Here is a 20,002-nt window from a genome sequence, read left to right on the forward strand (position 1 = left end):
TCATCCGCAGTGATAGCGGCCGTTTGCATTACCACGGTGCTCGGCTTTGTTGAAGATCTAGATAGCACGTAAGTAATCCACTCCCTCGTTTTTTTGTTGTTGTTTTTGTTTGTGTCTCTCGTTCAAATGGTAGTCTTTGAATTTGAATATCTGTAACTTTATGTAAATTGGGTTTCGAAATCAACACAAGACTTTGGGAAATGAAAGTTCCGTAAATCGATTCAACTGTCGTAACCTCACGTCACAGTTCTGTTTGTATCTTTTTTTTCTTCCTGCTAGTGTGTTTTTTTTTAATTGAATAAGCATTTTTGGTTAAGATTTTTTTTGTTTAAAGTTATTTAAATGTGACCCTTTTTTTTTTTTTAATAGGTTTAAAGACACCAGAGTGAACGACATCTGGCTGGTTGATGTGAGTCTGAAATGACACACTAATCTGGGCCCATTGAGCGGTGGTTTAGTTTGGTCCTCTGCTGTCTGGAGCATCATCCCGCTGTGATGGCACCGGTCAGATGTGATCAGGGAGGGGGGCACACCTCCCTCTGTGTCTGTGCGATTAGTGAAAGACAAACCATGCATGCTGGGCAAAGGCTGGGGGCTTTATGTTGGAAAGCCTGTGTTGTTTAATGGTGACGTTTTGTGGTCAAGTTTGTGGTCAATGCTGGGACATTTTGACTTAAAGAACTAGCGGGGCTTGTTGCCTTTACAGTTATATCTATTTTTTGCATTTTGTATACATTCATTTCATCAGGCATAGAGAAAATAGTTTTTTAATTAAAATAAATACATAATCAATTGATAAATATATTCAGCATTAGCCTCGTTCATGGTAAAGAAATTTCGTTGACTTTTTATTGTACTTTTAATGTATAAATCTCCTCAAATGTCTAATTTTCAAAAGGTTCTAATAATATTTATCATCGTTTTAAAGACCCACTCCAATCAAAATAGTGTTCTTTTGTATTTTTAACATGTTTATGTGGCATTTTTCTGATGATGGAGGACGTATATGAAGAAAATTAGGCTTAAATTGGAATTTCTGAGTATTCAAATCGTTTTGAATTTAAAGTAAATGAAAAAAAAAAAGCTTATCTGTGATGTAGAAAATGCGGGTGGCGGGTCACAAGCTCCCTGTAAGCAGTGGGAAGGGGGGCGGGGTTGCTTGTCAACTGTCACACCCACAACTTGGAGGCAAATGTCTAACAAACTCCTGCAGAAACTGTGCCCTTGAATTTCGGCTAAAAATTGCATAATCATAAGTAAAAGACCTCTGGGAACGCTTTGGAAATACATCATAAAATCACCAGAGTGGGACTTTAATGCACATTCACATTAATTTTATTTTAGTTTGATAAAATAGATGGACTTAAGTTGTGGTCATGTGACCTCTTGGACTCTTTCTAATTGATATAAAGTTAGTTATTATAACCCTGTGGTTGTCATCTTAGCAGGATATGACATCACCAAACTCTGGTTTTTATTCAAAAGGACAAATAGCGGACTAACAAGCTTTACTGATGTTAAAAGACACTCAAGTTGTTGTACTGACTGATCATGATTCCAATCAGAGTGACTAACTCGGTTGAGTAATGAGGCTTTTATGAACTTTGCTGCTTTAATATTTCGTTTTTAAATCACCTCCAATCTGGAACCTAGGGGTTTAGGGTCTAAACAAAAATGCACTTAAAGCAGTGAAAAATGGTTTACAATGAATCAGTACATTATTTGACAGTTCAATATTTTTTCTTTACAAAAATCTAATTCATGTAAACCTACAGGGAATAATCTGAAATATGTTTTATTGAACATAAAATGAAATTAAATTGATTTTTTTGACGTGATGCTCTCAGTTGTAATGATAAGTTTTTCTATCATTGTCCTGCAGTTTTATGCTCCATGGTGCGGTTACTGTAAAAAACTAGAACCCATCTGGGATGAAGTGGGGGCGGAGCTTAGGAGCTCCGGCTCGCCAGTGCGTGTCGGAAAGATGGATGCAACTGCCTACTCAGGTGAGGAAATGACCATATTTTACAACTGTGCACAGATGTTTCACTCAAAAGTATTTAAGTGATTTTTTTATTATTTTTGTTCTGCGAAAAATGCTTTAATTTTAATAGTAAATATTTAAATAATTTCAAGGAAAAGTTAATTGGATTTTATTATGCTTGATTAAATAATTGTTGTAGATTATTTGAAGGATTTAAGATGATAAACAGATTATTAATTGGTACTTGGAAATATTCATACTAAATTCTCATCTCTTGGTTAATTTTTCACAATATTACATCTTTAAAGAGTCATTTTTCAGTAAATAAATAAGAAGAGTTTTTACATTTTGAACGTTTTTGTCATAGGAATGGCGTCGGAGTTCGGCGTTCGTGGTTACCCCACCATAAAACTGTAAGTCTCTCTTTTCTGACAGTCGAGCAGTTAGACGGATGGTTTGTTTTCACCCTTTAGTTTGGATGTATTGATTCCTAAGTGTATTTATTTGATCCAATTTCATAAGTAAGTTACTTTGATCTCACTAACAATAACATTCAAAGCAGAAACAAAATTATTGCCAAAAAGTTATCCATCAAAAGAGAGGAAAAATAAAATCTCAGGGAAAAAGGTAAATGGATTACACACGGAGAATGTGTGTTTATACGTGACAAATGAGTGTCAGATGTTTCTATATGTATATTTATTTATATTATAATAGATGGTAGGAGCACTGGGTTTGCTAATAAATTCGGTTTAATAAGGCTTTTACTTCTTCTTGCTGGCTTTTGGATATTTCTTGTTTTTAATTTTTTTTTTATTTCTTTATCTTGTCCTATGTTTCCCTGTACAGCATATTTCCTAAGTATGATGATATATCAGTTAGAGGATATTTATATTGTTTGCTTTTAAAAAACAAAGATGGCTTCAGGAGGAGTCCCTCTCGTATCTCGGATCGTTTCCCCTGACCTTAGCTGCGTCTCCGTCGCCTCTGTTTAGTTGTGGAGACGCTTTTAGAGAACAAACTCGAGTCTGGAGGGAATCAGGTGTTGTTGCGTGTTTTCCCTCAAGGCGTCGGTAAGTGACTGATGTCTTTCGCACATTTTAAACGCAGGTTTGATTCCATTTGGTTATTAAAAATGCTTTTCTTTTGGGGATACGTCGTAGTAAATGTAGCTCCTCAGTTTAGCCTGGATAATCATTCTTTTTTTTTAAAGATCTTTAACTGCACCTCTGGAGATCAGCTTAACAAGAGAGGCGACATTTCCTGCTGCTTTTGTTTTTTTTTGTTTTTTTTTGGCCGGCGTAGCACATCACAAGGCATGACTTTAGGTAGACACCAGCTGCTTGATAGCCGAGCTCATGTTGACATGAGATAAACGAGAAGAGGTTTCTTCACATATCTGAAAGGGATTCATTTATCAGCAGGTCCCGGTAATGGGCTCCCCGTTCAGTTTCATCAAGCTCATTTGGGAAACTGCCACAAGTTCACGGCGTGTGATGAAACATGAGCCATCTCCCTTGATGACAGAGGACGACTTGATTTAGAGTTGGTTTCCCCTTGAGTTCATTAAACTCTGTGGGCTGCTGTAACCTTAGCAATCGTTAATGCACCCTGCTTGTTGGAGCACCTTGACACAGGAAGATTAATTAGAAAAAGCTCTTGGAAAAAGAGTTTCTTGTGTGTGTTTTTTACCCCATCAGAGATGCTGTGACTTAGATTAAGTTGACCTTTGCGGCGGAAAGAGCATCTTTGGATTGCTGCAGATTCATCAGAACACTCTTTTGGCCACATTATGCTCGTCAGGTGGCTGGAATAACAACCATTTCCCCAAGAATGCATCACACAGCAGCAATTTCTGTTTTTCTTTCTTTCTTTCTTAGAAGTAGTCTAAAAAATATACATATAAAAAAAATCCTCTCATAGCTGCCATATGGCATCTACTCAGTCAACAAAGATTCATCAAAAGTAGAAGAATAATAGACCCATTGGGGGTATTTTTGTATCTAAAATCATACAACATTTAAATAGACAAGTATTTTCCAGATATTTAATCTCACTTAAAATCATAAAGCCTTATTGCACCCGTATGGGGATTTGAGCACTTCTGGGCGATGCTGTCGTTAGTACGGTGCGAGTACTGGCTCCTTATTGTACCTAACGGCCGTGCACGTGATAACATTAGTAGGGATGCCCGCACAAACCACACTGTCTACGCTCCCCGTGTCTTATATTCAGGTTACATGATAGGAGCGCACACTTATCACATGACCAGCACTAAATGGGCTCCTTGGCAGTTCCGTTGGATTTGGGGGTGGTTTATAAAAAAATAATAGGAAAAATCTGTACAACGATTTTTCCTGCATTTGACCTATTTCACCCTTACGTGTTGTATAAGTGTCTGCTTTGACCTGTTGCTCACAGCATGCCCATGCAGCATGAATATCTTTGCTCTACGGGTTCACCGACTGGTCTACAACCGTGATATTTCAACTGCGTACATTTCATTTTTGCCCGCAGGATTCCCCGGAATGGGCGGTTATGACCAAGGCTTAAGTGGAGTCACGAGACTCTTTAGTGTTGTTGGTTTGGTTTTATTTCTTTTCACAGAACGCTTCCTTATCTTTTCTGCTTTTCGGCTGAAGGGTTTTTTTTTTGCTCCGATCAAATGTTCCCCTCATTGGTTGATCTGTTTGTAAAGACATACCTTCCCCCTGGAAAACGTTTGGCGGAAAATGATTATCTGCCACATTGAAGATTCTGTGACTGTTGTCATCCAGGCATTTGAATGTAGTCAGTTTAGGAGTTTCATTTGCCTCGGAGGCACGTTAACGTTGGGAGTGGGGTCATCTGGACCCCACAAAATAGCACAATGGTTTGTTCTTTTAGTGTTTCTGAACCCATGCATTGCTTTTTCTTTTTCTTTCCCCCCATTCCTAATCCTTCTGCGCTCCGTCTGATGGATTACTTTGGTTGTTTCGGCCTTTTTAACTTTCACCAAGAGCCTCTTTGACCTTAAGACGCCCTGCTCTTTGCTTCATGATAACAAATACAAATGTCACTCCTGAAATTGGCTCTAAATCAAACTCAACACTGTTATGCAGCAACTGTTTTATTGTTTCACCCTTTTTTGTTTTTTAGATAAAAAACACAGACAAACGTTGCTCTTGCATTTAAGCATAAATCTATTTGTCAGCGGAAGAGCAGAAACAATGGATCACTTTTCACTTCTGCTTTGTCTTTGCCTTTTTGTTTTTAGGCTAAAGGCAGATCTCGCATACAATTACAAAGGACCAAGAACGAAAGATGATATCGTGGAGTTTGCCAACAGGGTGGCAGGGTAAGTCGCAGGCTTCAAACAAAACGGAGCACAACTTCGCTTATTTCAAAGGAAAAAGTGCTGCACTAATGAGAGCTGTCCAAGCGGGCTTATCATTCCAGGCCATGTTTGTTTCCTAGCTCAATGCTCCACTTTAAACCTCTGTATCGCCTGAGCCCGACAGCTTCCCTGCCTTGAGGGGGAACCGGGCTTGATCCGTGACAGTGGGCTTGATCAAAAGCTTGGCCCCGAGTTTCATCCAGGGCTGCAGAGTTTTGATTGTCCACCAGGTGGTGCTGTTGCCTCAGAAACCGGACTGGAAACCTCAGGAAGTGTTGGATTGGAGGCTGCATCCAACGAGCTGATCTCTGTTGGTTTCCCGCAGACCGGCCGTGCGGGCGCTTCCCAGCACGCAGATGTTTGAGCACATGATGAAACGGCACGACGTCCTCTTCGTGTACGTTGGCGGGGACTCTCCCCTGAAAGTAAGCGCTGTTTGCGTCGACCCTTTAAAAGTGTGTCCGTCAGGTGAAAAAGGTCTGATGAGAGCTTCTGTGTTGCAGGAGAAATACAACGATGCAGCCTCTGAGCTCATCGTCTATACATACTTCTTCTCGGCTTCAGAGGATGCCGTGCCAGAGGTACAAACTTCAATTATTTTTAAATATAACAAATAAATTAAACTCATATTCTGATTTATGTTGTCAAATGTAAACAGAAATTTGGGATATTTCGTATACATTGTGTTCTCTTTCAGATCTCAATTGATAATTTATTGATAAGATCTAAAGACATTCATTATTTTTACTCAAAGCCCTTTGTTATTTTATTATTTTTCAGTCCATCTCCATGCCGGAGCTTCCTGCGGTTGTGGTCTTTAAGGACGGAGATTATTTTACCTACGATGGTGAGTGTTTTGCCACTTTTCTTAAACTCCTCGTCCTCTGGTACCTTGAACTGCGTTCCTCTAGTTTTCCGTTCCCGCTTCCCTCCTTTCATCTTCCTCACCGCACTGACTTGACTCGGTGTGCCGGGCCCATCATGAAGCACCCAGGGTTCTGCCACGATTATATGTGTGTGGTCAGGCCAGTGATGTTGTGGTCGCTTGTCTCTGGGCGTACGTACATAGCGGGCCTCTGTGCACGGACTGCCGTCCTGAGTGGGAGAGACCACAGTTCAAAAAAAGAAACTTGTGCAGAGTTTGTGTTATGTTTGCAGGCCAACAGCTTAGTGAATCTCAAATAAAACTAAACCAAACGGGTGTTAAAGTCAAACGTGTGGCCACACCAGGTTCATTTCCAGACAAAATTCTTCAGTTTTAGGCGTATTGTTTTTCGGATAATTCACGGACAAATGGGAAGTTAGAAGAAAGGAAAATGAAAAGTCAAAGTGTTATGATGAGAAGTCACAAAGCAGAGTAAGGCTCACGGTAGATACTTTAAACTTAATTGTGGAATAAATTAATATGCCACAAAAAACAAAACATGCAGACTAAAAGATCAAAATAATCACTCGGATCCATAATGCTGGTTTTACTGTTTAAAGCTGTTATGCTGTTATGTTGGTTGGTTAACAATAAAAAAGTTTCTTAGTTAAGTCATTTGATAGTTTTACATGCTAAATGAATAATATAGATCTAGATTGTATCCGCTTAGGTTAAAGAAATAGCCTGTATCGTATGGTTTTATTATGAACTCATATATTGAGATGAGCATCATGTGAGAGGGAAAGAAACACAATCCTAGTGAATAGGACTTGTAAAATGCCAAAAAAGAAGCATGAAGGAGTTTCCCATCCTCAATTCCCAGCCCCATGCCTTCTGATGTGCTGGAAAGAGATCCAAAAGGTCCATATTTCCACGGAAACGGTCCTAAAGCTTTCTGGAAGTGTGGAAGCTGTTTGAGTTGCAGAACGTGCAAACGGTAGAGGCGTCACACGCCGCTTGTCTCATCTTGCTCAGGCTTCAGCGCGTCAGTGTGAGCTCTCCTCGTGCCTGAAGGATCTCCTGGATGTGGAGCACGCACTGAATGTGAGCCGGCAGGCGAAAGCGGTAGTACAGGGCGTCCAGGCACAGCGCCAGCACGAACGGGCTCCAGTAGTGGCAGTTGGGAAGGTTGGGTGCGCGGTGGGTCACCCGTAAGACAAACGTCACCTCGGCTGCCGTCTTCGGGGTCACGTGCGTCTGCTCCACCTGGCCGTTGCGGAAAGCGGGCTTCCTGACCCAGAAATGCAGCAGCAGGGGCTCTCCGCACAGGATGCTGACGACGAAAACGCCGCTGGCCGCAGATTCCTCCATGACCCTGATCTGGAGGGTGTTGTGGATTCCGTGCATCGCCATGGTTGGCGCATCGACCTGGATTCTGTCCTGCTTTCCTTTCATAGAGAGAACAAGGCAGTGAGAACGTGGATCAAAACAAACTGTATTTCTTTCAGCATAAAGCATTACTTACAGGGACAGGCTGCTCCTCCCCCTCCTCCCCCCTGAATCCCAAAAATGCAGTTTCCTGTCCCTTCTCTTGTTTTTAATCACCTGTAGTCTCCAGCATCTCCTTTCTGTCTGCAGCGGCACATCTCTCTCCACACTGGCCTCCCTGAAATTGCTCCGGCTGAATGCTGGATAAGAAAATAAATGAGTGGCGGCCACCTGATGCGGTTTTCTATTACCCTCCCTTTGCATGATGATCTGTCTCAAACTTTTTATCAAATGTTATTTGGCTAAACCTCCAAAGAGATATTTGCATAGGCACCCAGTGCGTGCTGGGATATTATATTGCAGGACTTGCATATTCTATTTTTCGCGAGCGAGTATTGTTTTAATCTACAGGCTTTAAAAGGGTGACACTTCCCAGAAGATGCAAATGTCTTTCATCCTGCTCTTCCCTTGGCATTTGAGTTTTTTCTTTTTTGTCACGTAGCTTGAGAAGAAGCAGATTCAAAATAGTCATTAGACATTAACTGCACTCCTGCTGCTCTTCTGTTTTTGTTTCTCAGGAAGAGCTCCCACTGAGCAGAGCCACTCCGCCCGAACGCAACCTCTTGCTTTGTGTAAAGTTATATTCGACATATTGTTGTTGGGCTTTGATAGCTGTGGTGCGCATCACAAACGGCGGCGTCCCTTTTGAAGTGAAGCATAAGAATGTGGTCCTGCAGAACAGCTCATACATATTTAATTACCCTAATCTTCTGTTCTGTACGGGGACACATGCAGGTCCGCTCTGTTGTCGTGCCTTAAGCGCTGAGCAGGTTTGATCACTGTGTGTTTTGAAGATAAAGACTGTGTCTGTCATGTTTGTGTAGAAATGAAAACAGACTCATTTAACGGGAATATTTGTTGAGTATTCACCTGTTGCTGCTTAATTCACACATAAACTCATTTCATACTTGGCTCTACTTCAAAGTTGATCTTACATTGCTTCAGTGGTCAGTGTCTCCATTGTTTGTAAAACTGCAGGTTTTCACTGCAAACATGACTACCTGAGATCACTCTCATACACAGACGTGCACACCGGGCATGTGATGCGAGTTCAAGAACATGCTGAACATACTAGAGAGCATCTTGGCCCAGACCTTTACTTTCTCATAGGACTGCGCGGTATGAGCAATACGCGATAATAATTGATCAATAATTCGATGACGATACATGAACAAATAGCAAATTCAATTATACTCCAAATGACCCTAGTCCACAAAGGAGGTAAACATCTAAGGTAAAAAGGCTCCATCCGATTGGTCAAATGCATAAATGGATTCTTTTGATCCTTCAAATACTTCAAGCTGCCATAAGATTGTTTTAGCACATTTAAGGTGACCGTATATAGCAATTTTCGTCGTATTTCACGAAATTCGTATTGCACAGCTTGATACCGCGCTAACGATAAATATGCGATATATTGTACAGGCGTACTTTCACAGCTCTATAGACTACGTGCACGAAAGAACTTCCGGTTAACTTCCGTGTTTCGAGTGTGAGGCCGACAACTTCCTGTTGGTCGTGTTATTGTTGTGGGGAGTTTTGTTGAGTTGCTAGTTTTGAGTAAATAGGAGCGGATTTCGGGTAAAAGAAAGGCGTTTGGTGTTTCAACGCGTGACAAAGACATCACAACATTGTTGTGTATACCCGTGTGCGAATTTGTCAAAGTACAACAGTACTAATATAAGCTTTCATAGCTTTCCAGTAGATGTGTCGGTGAGAGCCGAATGGATGGTGAACACGGCGGGAGGACTTTACCCCAAGCAAGACGAGTCGTGTTTCGTATTTGCAGCAATCGGAAAGAAAATGCGTCATGTAAACACGCCGATCAGAATACTTTGCCCCGGTCAGACTCGTTCGGATCAAAATTTCTTTCCGATCGAGATAGCTGGGTATACCGATCGTTTATCCGATCGTGGAGCATGTAAACGGTCATTCCGATCGTGTGTCACTGTTGCTCTGGGTTACGTCATGCATAGACGGTGTTTCGCTGAGAGAAAGCTTGTGAGCTCATACGGGACCGATCAGCGGCTCTGCGGACGCCCCGCGTAAAGCCCCGCTCCGCTCTCGCCCCGCTGGGTCTCCCCTCTCTTTCACCCCTCACGAGGGAGATGCGGGGGGGATGCGTGCTCACTGACGTCTGGACCCGGCATCCGAGCTCTGCGTTCGGGCTCCGGTGCCAGTGGACCGAGTGAACCTCTCTGAGCAGAGCAGCCGGATTTATTAATGTGTTTGAGGGGAGGGTGCTTTGTTACGTGTGCGTTTTGTTATGTGTGAGAATTCGAACTGCGAGCCGAGCCGCCGCTCTGGGTTAGCGGCTGCCGGACTCGCGAGGACAGAGCAGAGCACACAGTGTGTGTGAGCTTTTCAGAGCAGAAATGCCGCTCAGTCCTTAGAAACTGTTCAAAAAATCACGACACATGGAATTGTGTTTCTAATTGTGCCCCGACAAATAAAGGCTGATGTTGTTAGGAGAGGCTAACAACACTGGCTAACACTGGGGTGTTCTTCAGTTCTGTTCTTCTTCCACAAAAAAAGCACTGACCACAAGGATTAAATATAAAATGATGAGCGAACAGGCACTTCATAATATTCATAAAATTAATAAAAGCACGTTTGGAAGATCGCCTCGTATGTTACCGAGCTGCTGCATAATATGTGACAGCACAGGTTTGTTTACAACGGAACACATTTCCTTTCGGTATTTTCGACACTATATATTTTAGACACGATATTTTGCCCATGTAACCACGCACTGGTCGACAATCCTGTAGATGTCGTTCACGTCGATTTTCGAGAGACCTTGTAGAAAACGGGCGAAATATACCATCTTTCGCAATCAAAATCTGCCGTGTCGCTGCTATAGAAGTCGCAAGCCGGAAATGGTCGGCCTCACACTCAAGGCGGCGGAAGTAGAACTCCTTACTTTCGTGCACGGAGCCTATTGCGAACTATAAGTGACTTGGTGTCACAGAATTCTGGTCGGGCAGGAACAGCAATTATTCATTTCTCCTTCATGAGCAATTTTCAAACGATTGGCACTTCTGTGAATTAAAAGGGACGCCATCCATACATCACTACCAAATCAGAGTCCCCGATTGGTCAAAGATGGTAAATGGCGTATACTTGTATAGCGCCTTTCTTCCTACAAGGACAAAGTGCTTTACAGTCACAGACCTATTTACCCAGTCACACACACACTCATTCACACACTGGTGGCCGCTCCGCTGCCAAACACAGGCGTCCGCCTACCACCAGAGGCAAGGTGGGGTTCAGTGTCTTGCCCAAGGACACTTCGACTCGGGAATCGGACCTGCAACCTTACGATCATGGGTCGACCGCCCTACCGCTGCACCACGGCCACCCCAGTTGAAGTGATTTAACTCCAGACACGCGTTCAATGGCTGTGCTTCTCTTAACCTAAGAAATTGTCTTAAAAACCTTTGTAGTGACGTGTGAATGCAAGACTTTTGAACGCGTTTTCATTGATATTTATTTATTTATTGAAGTGGTTGCTTGAACGTGTTTTACCAAGCCTGGAATTACGGCGTTTGAGTGATGTCATCTTCTGCGCCTTACTGCGGCTCCCTTCAGGGGGCGCCAATGTGAATTACCCGCCTCCTTCTAACTCTTTTCTCTCCCATACCGTTCACCTCCTCATGTCCTCCCCCTCTACATCCAGGTCTTTTCTTCTTACCTGGTAGCTCCAACCCCAGCATCATTTTACCAACATCAACATCATCACTCTCAACATGTTCAACCAACTCCAACTGCTTCCCTGCATTTATCTCCAAAACATGATCTGTTCCTCTGATGGATTCATTCTTGGTCACTCACTAAGAGAACCTCGGCATCTTCATCTCTGCTGCCTCAAGCTCTGCTTCCCGTCTCTGCGGCGGCCTCTCCAAGCCAACAACATGGCTGCTCTCACCACGGTCTTCTTTCTACACCTTTCACTCTGTTGTCATGCAGGAAACCTGCTTTGCACACGCCTTGTCACCTCTTCCCACAGTCTGAAACATGTGGTTGTTTGAATGACACCAAACATTTGCCTCTAAAATCAAGTAGAATTTCAACGAATACATAAGAGTAATGGTAATCAGATTACTGCCTCAGTGTCACTAATCTCTAGGCCATTTTATCATGTATGTCAAATTTATAAAAATATCTATAAAGTCACACTCTAAAGAAAATGGTGTTTTTAACTTCTTCTAAAGGCCCGTACACACCGGGACGAATATTCGCCAGGCGTTATTCGCCAGCGTTTTTCGCCACGGTTTTTGTGTTCACACCCAGGCGATTTTCGCTGACGATGAGCCGAGCGAACATGCAATTTCATTCCCTGACATTAGATGGCGCTTAATGTAAAACAGAAATACTCCTGTACACAAGGTGGCGCTGCGCAACTTTACGCTTCTTAAAGTCGCTTTTCACTCAGAAGAAGAGAGCAAGTATTTACGCGCTTGTCAGAATCATACAAAGAAAACATGAATATTTCAAGCACCAGTAGCTCCAACTGGTGCTTGTTTCGGGGATATTTTAGAATGTCCGTCATTATTTCTTCGCGGCAGTGTAGACGCTACTCGGCGTCTATCTTCTTCGCTGGTATATGTGCTCAGCAAGGCAGTTTTGTGTTTGAGCGCCCCCAAGTTATGTTTTACTGTAACTTCAGAGGCTCCAGACACGTGTGCAAAAGCGCCATTCTCATTGGTCGAATAGATTTCGACGCGACACGTCAAAAAAACAAACGAAACCGAGGCGTTTTTTTTTTTTGACGCGTGGCGTTTTTTCGCGTCGGTGTGCACACTCTCATTGGTGCCCTTTGTTTAGTCGAGAGGCGTTAAACGCCGGCGAAAATCGCGCGCGAAATTCGTCCCGATGTGTACGGGCCTTTAAGGCGTTTTTTTGAGGATGTATTTAGAAAATTACCCATAAGCTTAGAATTGCATTTAAGAGTATTTCTTTATTCAACTCGCTGTGAATCAGGTTGTGAAAATGCAGTTTGAAAAAAGCTTTTAGCGGTGACGTAAGGGCTACGAAAAGGTCCATGCAGGTCTTGGTTTTCCTAGTCTGAAGGCCCGTTCACATCGGGACGAATTTCGCCGGCGAGATTTTCGCCGACGTTTAACGCCTCGTGACTAAACAAAGGGCACCAATGAGAGTGTGCACACCGACGCGAAAAAACGCCATGTGTCAAAGCGTCAAAAAAAAAAAACGCCTCGGGTTCGTTTTTTTTTTTTGACGCCTCGCGTCGAAATCTATTTGACCAATGAGAATTGCGCTTTTGCACACGTGTCTGGAGCGTCTGAAGTTACAGTAAAACACAACTTGGGGGCGCTCAAACACAAAACTGCCTTGCTGAGCACACATACCAGCGAAGAAGATAGACGCCGAGTTGCATCTACACTGCCGCGAAGAAATAATGACGGACATTCTAAAATATCCCCGAAACAAGCACCAGTTGGAGCTACTGATGCTTGAAAATCGGCTGGGTGTGAACACAAAAACCGTGGCGAAAAACGCTAGCGAATAACGCCTGGCGAATATTCGTCCCGGTGTGTACGGGCCTTGAGCTGGAATCTGGATCTAAACTGTACGGCTCCAACATTGCTCGCTGTGGTTGGGGGGTGTGAGGAGCTGTTAGCTAGCATGAGAGCATCTGTATAGATGCATGAAGTGAAGAACGGTCTTTCTCTGCGTCCACCGTTCCACCCACACAATCAGAGGGGAATTTCTGATGAACTGGAAAACAACACAGGAATGCTTTTACTTTGGCTAAAAACTGCATGATTGTTATCAAACGACCTCTGGAAACGCTTTGAAAATAGATCAAAAGATGATCGGAGTTGGATTTTTCTGTATGATGAGGTCAGACTTTGCAGCTCTGGTTGGGTTTTGGTCAAATGGCTCTTTTATTGTGAAAGGTTGCAGGCCGCTGGTTTAAACTTGTTTACTTCTACATCTATTTTAGATGTTTTTTCTGCTTTGTTTTCAACTTAACATAACTTCTTTTGAAGTGATAAACATTGAAACCTTTTCTTAAGGTGAATTAAAGATCATTATTTTTATATTCAAATATGGAATTTGGGAATTTGTCACTGCTAGAAGTGCTTTTAAAGCACTTGCCGTTCCATAATGAGGGGCATAAACGACGAGGTCTCCTTTGGTGGCAGATGTGTGTGTGCACAGTTCTCTGGGGGCTTTACCCATGGGGGGTTACTTTGACAGTAAACAGGATTTGATGCTCTCAAAGTTTGGGCTTCATTATTGGTTGATGGCGTCGGCTGTATTTCCTCATTGATGAAGCTTGTTGTTGTGGGCGAGCGAGCCTCCGATGCAGATGATTGGCCGCAGGTCACACTGCGCTCTGGAAAAACAACACAATGACTCCAGATTTACATCTGCCCATGAGATCACATCATTGTTGTTTCTGCGAACTGGCACGTCTAATTTAGACCCGTGTGTAGAAAAAGTTACGCCCACTGTTGGATCTAAATGTAATAAATGGGACTCTCTTATGTGGCAGGCCTTGAAATAATGGAGATGCAGCCTTAAAAGAGCAGGTGAGGTTACCAAATGATTAAACAAAAACTGTGCTTTGATGCAGAATCATAGTGTGAGGGTTGTGGATGTGTGAATTCAGTTGTGCAAAACGAAAAATAAAACATTCGCAAAGGTTTTTGGCCATGGCGTTGAGGAGTTGGAGGAGCAGCGATAGTTGGGAAACCAGGGCGAGGCAGCGCTGCTCCACTGTGCCTCTCTGAAACGCTGCCGAAGCCTCAGGAGCTGCATCTCAGACACTGCAAGCTTCACTTGGCTAGTAAAAGTTCAAAACAGTCTGAAGAAGTGTGAATTTTTGAAGCTCTTGCCAGGAACGAGGTCAGCTTAGATTTGAAGGGGGGCCATCAGAACATCAAGATATTTTTCACATAGAAGTTTTTGAGTTGCTGCATTTTCTAAGTAAATTCTTAAACCATAGTCTACTTTTGGCTTCGGCCAGAGCTTCTCTTTTGTCACCTTTTCCCTAAAACAAATGGATTTCCACCAACTGCAGTCAGGAGTTCACAGAAATGTGTTTTTTTCCCCTCGCTGCCTCATTATCATACCGCCTTCTGTTCCGTTTATGGTCATCGATCTTTTTATCCTCAGCTTCTTCCTTTATCTTTCCCAGTAGATTTATCTCTGATGGTTCGGCCCTCCTCCCCACTCTTTGGCGCCTTTCCCTTTAGTTCATCTTCTTCCTCCGCCATTTGCATATTCTTGGAGGTCCTCTGTGCCGTTAACCTTGATCCTCGAGATGTGTCGGAGCTTCCTCCTCCCTCTGTTTCCAGTTCTTGACGCCGGATCACGCCACTCCACCCACCGTCTGTTTCGATACCCCCCCTGTCTGTTTCTCATCTTTCTGCCTTGTCTCCTGCTGAGAGGACTGGGGGCCTGACAGGCTCCTGTAGGACCGCTCCCAGTTTGTGAGGCTCCCGCTCCTAAAGAAAGCACATCCAATTTGTTTCAAGGTGAAGCAGGTTCAGTCCATCAGGAATCTCAGAGCAGGGTCCCCCCCCTCCCCTTGCAATTCTCTCTGCTGCTTTTGGGGGAGAAGTTGAGCAGCAGCCTGCTGTCTATAAAGCCCAAACATCTGTGGAAAGAAGTCTTTGGTATGTCTGCCAGATTGACTGACTCAGCGGGCTCCTGAGCGTTCACACATTGTATCACTGCTGCACACTACGACCTTGTGGGTTTTAGAAGCACGTTCCGGGTTTTGAGTTGTCATGTTCAGTATTTTGCTCCCAGCTCCTTCGAGGAACGATGTTAAAAGTCGTCAGCGCTCTTGTAATTACTTATAACAGAAGCGGAAAGGCCATGTTAACTTATTAACGGGCCATAATAAGGTCTTTACTACACTTGACATCAATTATGCGCCTTTCTCTCTCAGCTGTGTTTCAGGAAGCCTGGGTCCACGTTCGGTGTAACCTCCAGCAGCCGTATGCATGTCGCCTCCAGGTGTTACCCCGGCAACAAGCCTCCTTTTGTGTTTGTTTCAAGGCTTTTCTTATGTACAACTCATGTGGGTCAAAAAACCAAATATTTTCTAAGACATTGTTTCTTCAGAGCAGCATGATTTGATTACAAATTTGCTTCAGAGTTGTAGGTGGAACCGTTGGCGCAGAGTAAGCCCGTCTCCTCTTCCCGTCATCCCCTTATTTACACTCTTCACACCCGCCAACCTAACATTAGCGCTGCAACAAAAATGGTGAGCATTATGGGAGCTATTTTTTTTTTAAGATCCAGATTCCAGCTCAGACGAGGCAAACAAAGACGTACATGGATCTGTTTGACAGTGGATGCATCGGAATGGAGTGGAGCAGGGAGCTTATGACCCGCCACAAACACAATCCTTTTCGCAACAGCATTTTTTTCATCTGTTCCTGATTCACAGCAATTTGAATAAACAAATACTTGTTTTCTATATGTCCTCCATCATTAGAAAAATGCCACAAAAACATGTCAAAACACCAAAAACACTTAAAATAAATCAGTGGGTCTTTAGTGAAATAAGCAGGGCTGGACCATCTAGCCCGTCACGTCTTTGAACCCGTTACTTATGTTTGTTTGTGTCTGCATTGATTCCCAATCTTCTCTCTCCGACTGGGAGCATTGCATTCGGGCTGAGGCACCCTTCTCCCTGAACGATGTCTGATGGTTGTTTATCTGACCCCCGAGCCTGTGCCCCCCCCGCACTTCACTTCCAGGAGCGCTTGCTTGTGCCAAACCGTGATACTTTGACAACGCCGCCATCAGCTGAGAGCTCTGCCTGGCGTTTGGATGCAGACGCTTTGTGCCCTGACTGCCGATGAGCTGCTGAAAGATTTTGTCTCCTTGTTGCAGAGTACGAGGACGGCAGCCTGTCATCGTGGGTGAACAGGGAGCGCTTCCAAGGATACCTCCAGATTGATGGCTTTACGTTGTATGAACTCGGAGAAACAGGTGGCGTATGCACTTTTCATACATAAATTCCACAGCCCCTATGAATACTATGAGTGCCATCAACTGCATACAAACATGAGTTCCTTATTTTTCAAAAAATTCATTCACTTTCAGTCTGAAAATGAGAAAGATTTTCCATAAAATCCTACTCAACGTATCTAGAAACAAAAAAAAGGAGAAATATAAATGTTCACAGTTAAAAACCCAGATTTATGTGCAAAAATTATTCAAACTACAATGTGCTCTTTATGAACCAAAGTTACTTGTAAGCATTTTTCAAATGGTCTGCTAAGTACCAGCAATACATCAAGTAGATCAGCAGAATATTTAGGGAACAAAGCCCCTGATGTTTTGCAGCCCCACCCTCAAATATATATTCCTTATCCGTAGAGATTAAAAACCTCACCCATGCCTGTTGGAAAGAGGCTCCTTACCTTTCAGAAATGACCTACGCCGCTCATCTCGTTCAAACACACTTCAAAAGGCAGAGTGAAACACAAACTGCCGTCTAAACGGCAGCAAGTTGAGGCTTTGTGCTGAGAAAGCCGTCTAAAATTAGACACAGAGGAGCGATGTTTCTGCACAGCGACGCTCATCGGTTTTTTCCCAACCAGGAGTTGCTTAGAAATCCGACTTGTAAAAAAAAAAAAAGGTGAAAGTCTTCGACTGGGGGAAGACTTTACAGGTTGATGAGGATGTGTGATAAAAAGCTCTGTAAAAATCTTTCAACCTAAGATCAGATTTCACGCACTTTGGCTTCGTTGGAGCGGCTGAGACGACATTTTTATACCCCACCCCACAGCCCCCCATAAGCCCGTATATCATAAGTCATACTGACATGAAATTTGCTACCTGACCGAAATGCCAACACAACTAAAGTCGATGAAAACCCCCCCAAAAAAACTGTAATTCAGAGCCGGCCCAGTTCAGCGGCATAAACGCAGAATTGGCTGCATGAAATACAACACTTTTAGTCATCCAACATTCATTTTTACACATTAGTTTTTGTTTTCTGCTTTTTAAAAAAATATTTCTGTATAAAGGGAGGGCAAATAAGCCTTTTAATAATCCTGGATTTTGGCTCGACGGTAAATATCAGCTGTGTAAACACGACGGCTCCAAACCAGTGGATTAGAAAGTCAGCTGGATTAGTTAATGAAAACCCCGAAAGTACACTGTGTGTTCTCAGACGGGTGTATTATCAGAGATTACTTTTGCTGCAGGAAAGCAAATAGTTTTTGTTTGAAGTGAGAATACAGCAGAGGAAGAAAATCAGATCAGAAAAATGTACGCTGTAAAGCATTTAGCCAAACAGTCAGCAGATGTGCGCTGAAGGCTTTGAAGGGATATGAAAGCTCACACTAATGACAACCTGATCCCAGAGCAGCTCCAAACCTCATAAAGGTGTTGGAATCTCTTTGAAACCGAGCAAACTCTTCTTCTTTGGTTGGAGTTGCTGGAATATTTGGAAATAGATCCAGAAGTTCTTCTTATTTGACCTGAAATGAACTTGTTTTGATCTCAGAATGAACATGATGTTAAAAAAAAACACATTTAATGATGTTGGAGCTGCTAAGGACAATTCTGTGAACAGATAAGAAGCTCTGATATTTGGTGACATATATGATCAATTCTACAGAAACCATAATTAAAAGAAAGGAATTTGTCGGCCTCTGTCCTGATTCAATCTAGTCTGTAAAAAACGATGAACCTCAAAGATTTTAGTTGAGAAAGGTAACATTTAATAAATGAGTCTCCTTTGCCTTAAGGCCTGTTCACACCGGGACGAATTTCGCCGGCGATTTTTGCCGACGTTTAACGCCTCGTGACTAAACAAAGGGCACCAATGAGAGTGTGCACACCGACGCGAAAAAACGCCACGCGCCAAAGCGTCAAAAAAAAAAAAAACGCCTCGGGTTCGTTTTTTTTTAATGAGAATGCCGCTTTTGCACACGTGTCTGGAGCTTCTGAAGTTACAGTAAAACACAACTTGGGGGCGCTCAAACACAAAACTGCCTTGCTGAGCACACATACCAGCGAAGAAGATAGACGCCAAGTAGCGTCTACACTGCCGCAAAGAAATAATGACGGACATTCTTAAATATCCCCTTACCAAGTACCAGTTGGAGCTACTGGTGCTTGAAATATTCATGTTTTCTTTGTATTATTCTGACAAGTGCGTAAATACTTGCTCTCTTCTTCTGAGTGAAAAGCGACTTTAAGAAGCGTAAAGTTGCGCAGCGCCACCTTGTGTACGGGAGTATTTCTGTTTACATTAAGCGCCATCTAATGTCAGGGAATGAAATTGCATGTTCGCTCGGCTCACCGTCAGCGAAAATCGCCTGGGTGTGAACACAAAAAACGTGGCGAAAAACGCTGGCGAATATTCGTCCCGGTGTGTACGGGCCTTAAGTTTATAGAAATATAAAAAGCAGTTTCAGACTGAGCCTGGCACTAAGATGCAATTTTCAGTATTTCTATCTATTAGAAAGAATCCGTCAGAATGATGGAAATTCTGGATTATTCCCCCCCCTTAAATCTGATGATGATGAAAAGAGTTAAGAAATTTCAATTAATTCTACTGGTATCAATGTTAGCTTTGCACAATATGCTTTGATTATTTATCTTTATGTTAGAGGCTAATAAGAAGTGACGTTTAACCTTTCTAGTTTTGGTCTGAAAGTCTCTCCGGAGGGTAAGTTGCTGATGCCAAAAAAATGCAAAATAAATTAAAAAACATCATAAATAAGTCGCACTTTTGGAAGAAATTGAAATTTGCAAAACACGGGAAAACAACGAGAAATTTCCTCTTGAAAGGAAAATCGTGTTAACAACTATAGTCTGAATATATGCACACTAGGGCTGCAGCTATCGATTCTTTTTGTAATCGATTAATCTAGCTCTTAATCGATCGATTAATCGAGTAATCGGATAAAACGACTTGTGTGTTTTTGAACAACCAAAACAAATAATGCATAACAAAAATGATGTGGTTGTAAAATGAACAAGCATTTGATTTTAAAGATCCGCTCTGATGCAAATGTTACTTTTGGTGTTTTTAAGTTGGTCTTGAGAAGTGGCGTAGCTAGAACATTTTGTATGGGGGGGGGGGGGGGGGGGGGGCAGAAGACTTTGAAAGGATGGCACAACACCAAAATGGAAGGCCATTAAAAATAAAAGAATCAGAAAAACATATTTGATCATTATCATTGTTTATATTTCGTGTAAAAATAATGCTTTTGTTATTTTT

At 42.7% G+C, this 20,002-nt stretch overlaps 2 protein-coding genes across 2 annotated transcripts in view; one reads left to right on the forward strand and one right to left on the reverse strand.

Moving 5' to 3' along the window:
* tmx3b (thioredoxin related transmembrane protein 3b) overlaps window positions 1–20,002 on the forward strand; it is a 42,420-nt gene that overhangs the window by 345 nt on the left and 22,073 nt on the right. The window contains exons 2-10 of the mRNA XM_004081160.5: window positions 11–68; window positions 370–409; window positions 1,883–2,006; window positions 2,352–2,397; window positions 5,241–5,321; window positions 5,686–5,785; window positions 5,864–5,941; window positions 6,141–6,207; window positions 16,654–16,752. Coding sequence (XP_004081208.2) covers window positions 11–68; window positions 370–409; window positions 1,883–2,006; window positions 2,352–2,397; window positions 5,241–5,321; window positions 5,686–5,785; window positions 5,864–5,941; window positions 6,141–6,207; window positions 16,654–16,752 — 693 coding nt within the window. The remainder of the gene's footprint in view (window positions 1–10; window positions 69–369; window positions 410–1,882; window positions 2,007–2,351; window positions 2,398–5,240; window positions 5,322–5,685; window positions 5,786–5,863; window positions 5,942–6,140; window positions 6,208–16,653; window positions 16,753–20,002) is intronic.
* LOC144988184 (uncharacterized) lies at window positions 6,966–12,434 on the reverse strand. The gene is made up of 2 exons (XM_078938305.1): window positions 10,712–12,434; window positions 6,966–9,214 (listed from the first exon to the last, which is right to left on the reverse strand). Exon 2 carries the CDS (start codon window positions 7,741–7,743, stop codon window positions 7,264–7,266), a length of 480 nt encoding a protein of 159 aa, XP_078794431.1. The 5' UTR covers window positions 7,744–9,214; window positions 10,712–12,434; the 3' UTR covers window positions 6,966–7,263.

The sequence above is a fragment of the Oryzias latipes genome, chromosome 20, assembly GCF_053564925.1.
Source record: "Oryzias latipes strain Hd-rR chromosome 20, Olatipes_Hd-rR_3.1".
In the NCBI taxonomy this organism is placed as follows: Eukaryota; Metazoa; Chordata; class Actinopteri; order Beloniformes; family Adrianichthyidae; genus Oryzias; species Oryzias latipes.

What these genes read in the sequence shown, in the direction of transcription:
- LOC144988184 (XM_078938305.1), bottom strand. Translation starts at nt 7,743, where the DNA reads ATGCTTTATGCTGAAAGAAATACAGTTTGTTTTGATCCACGTTCTCAC.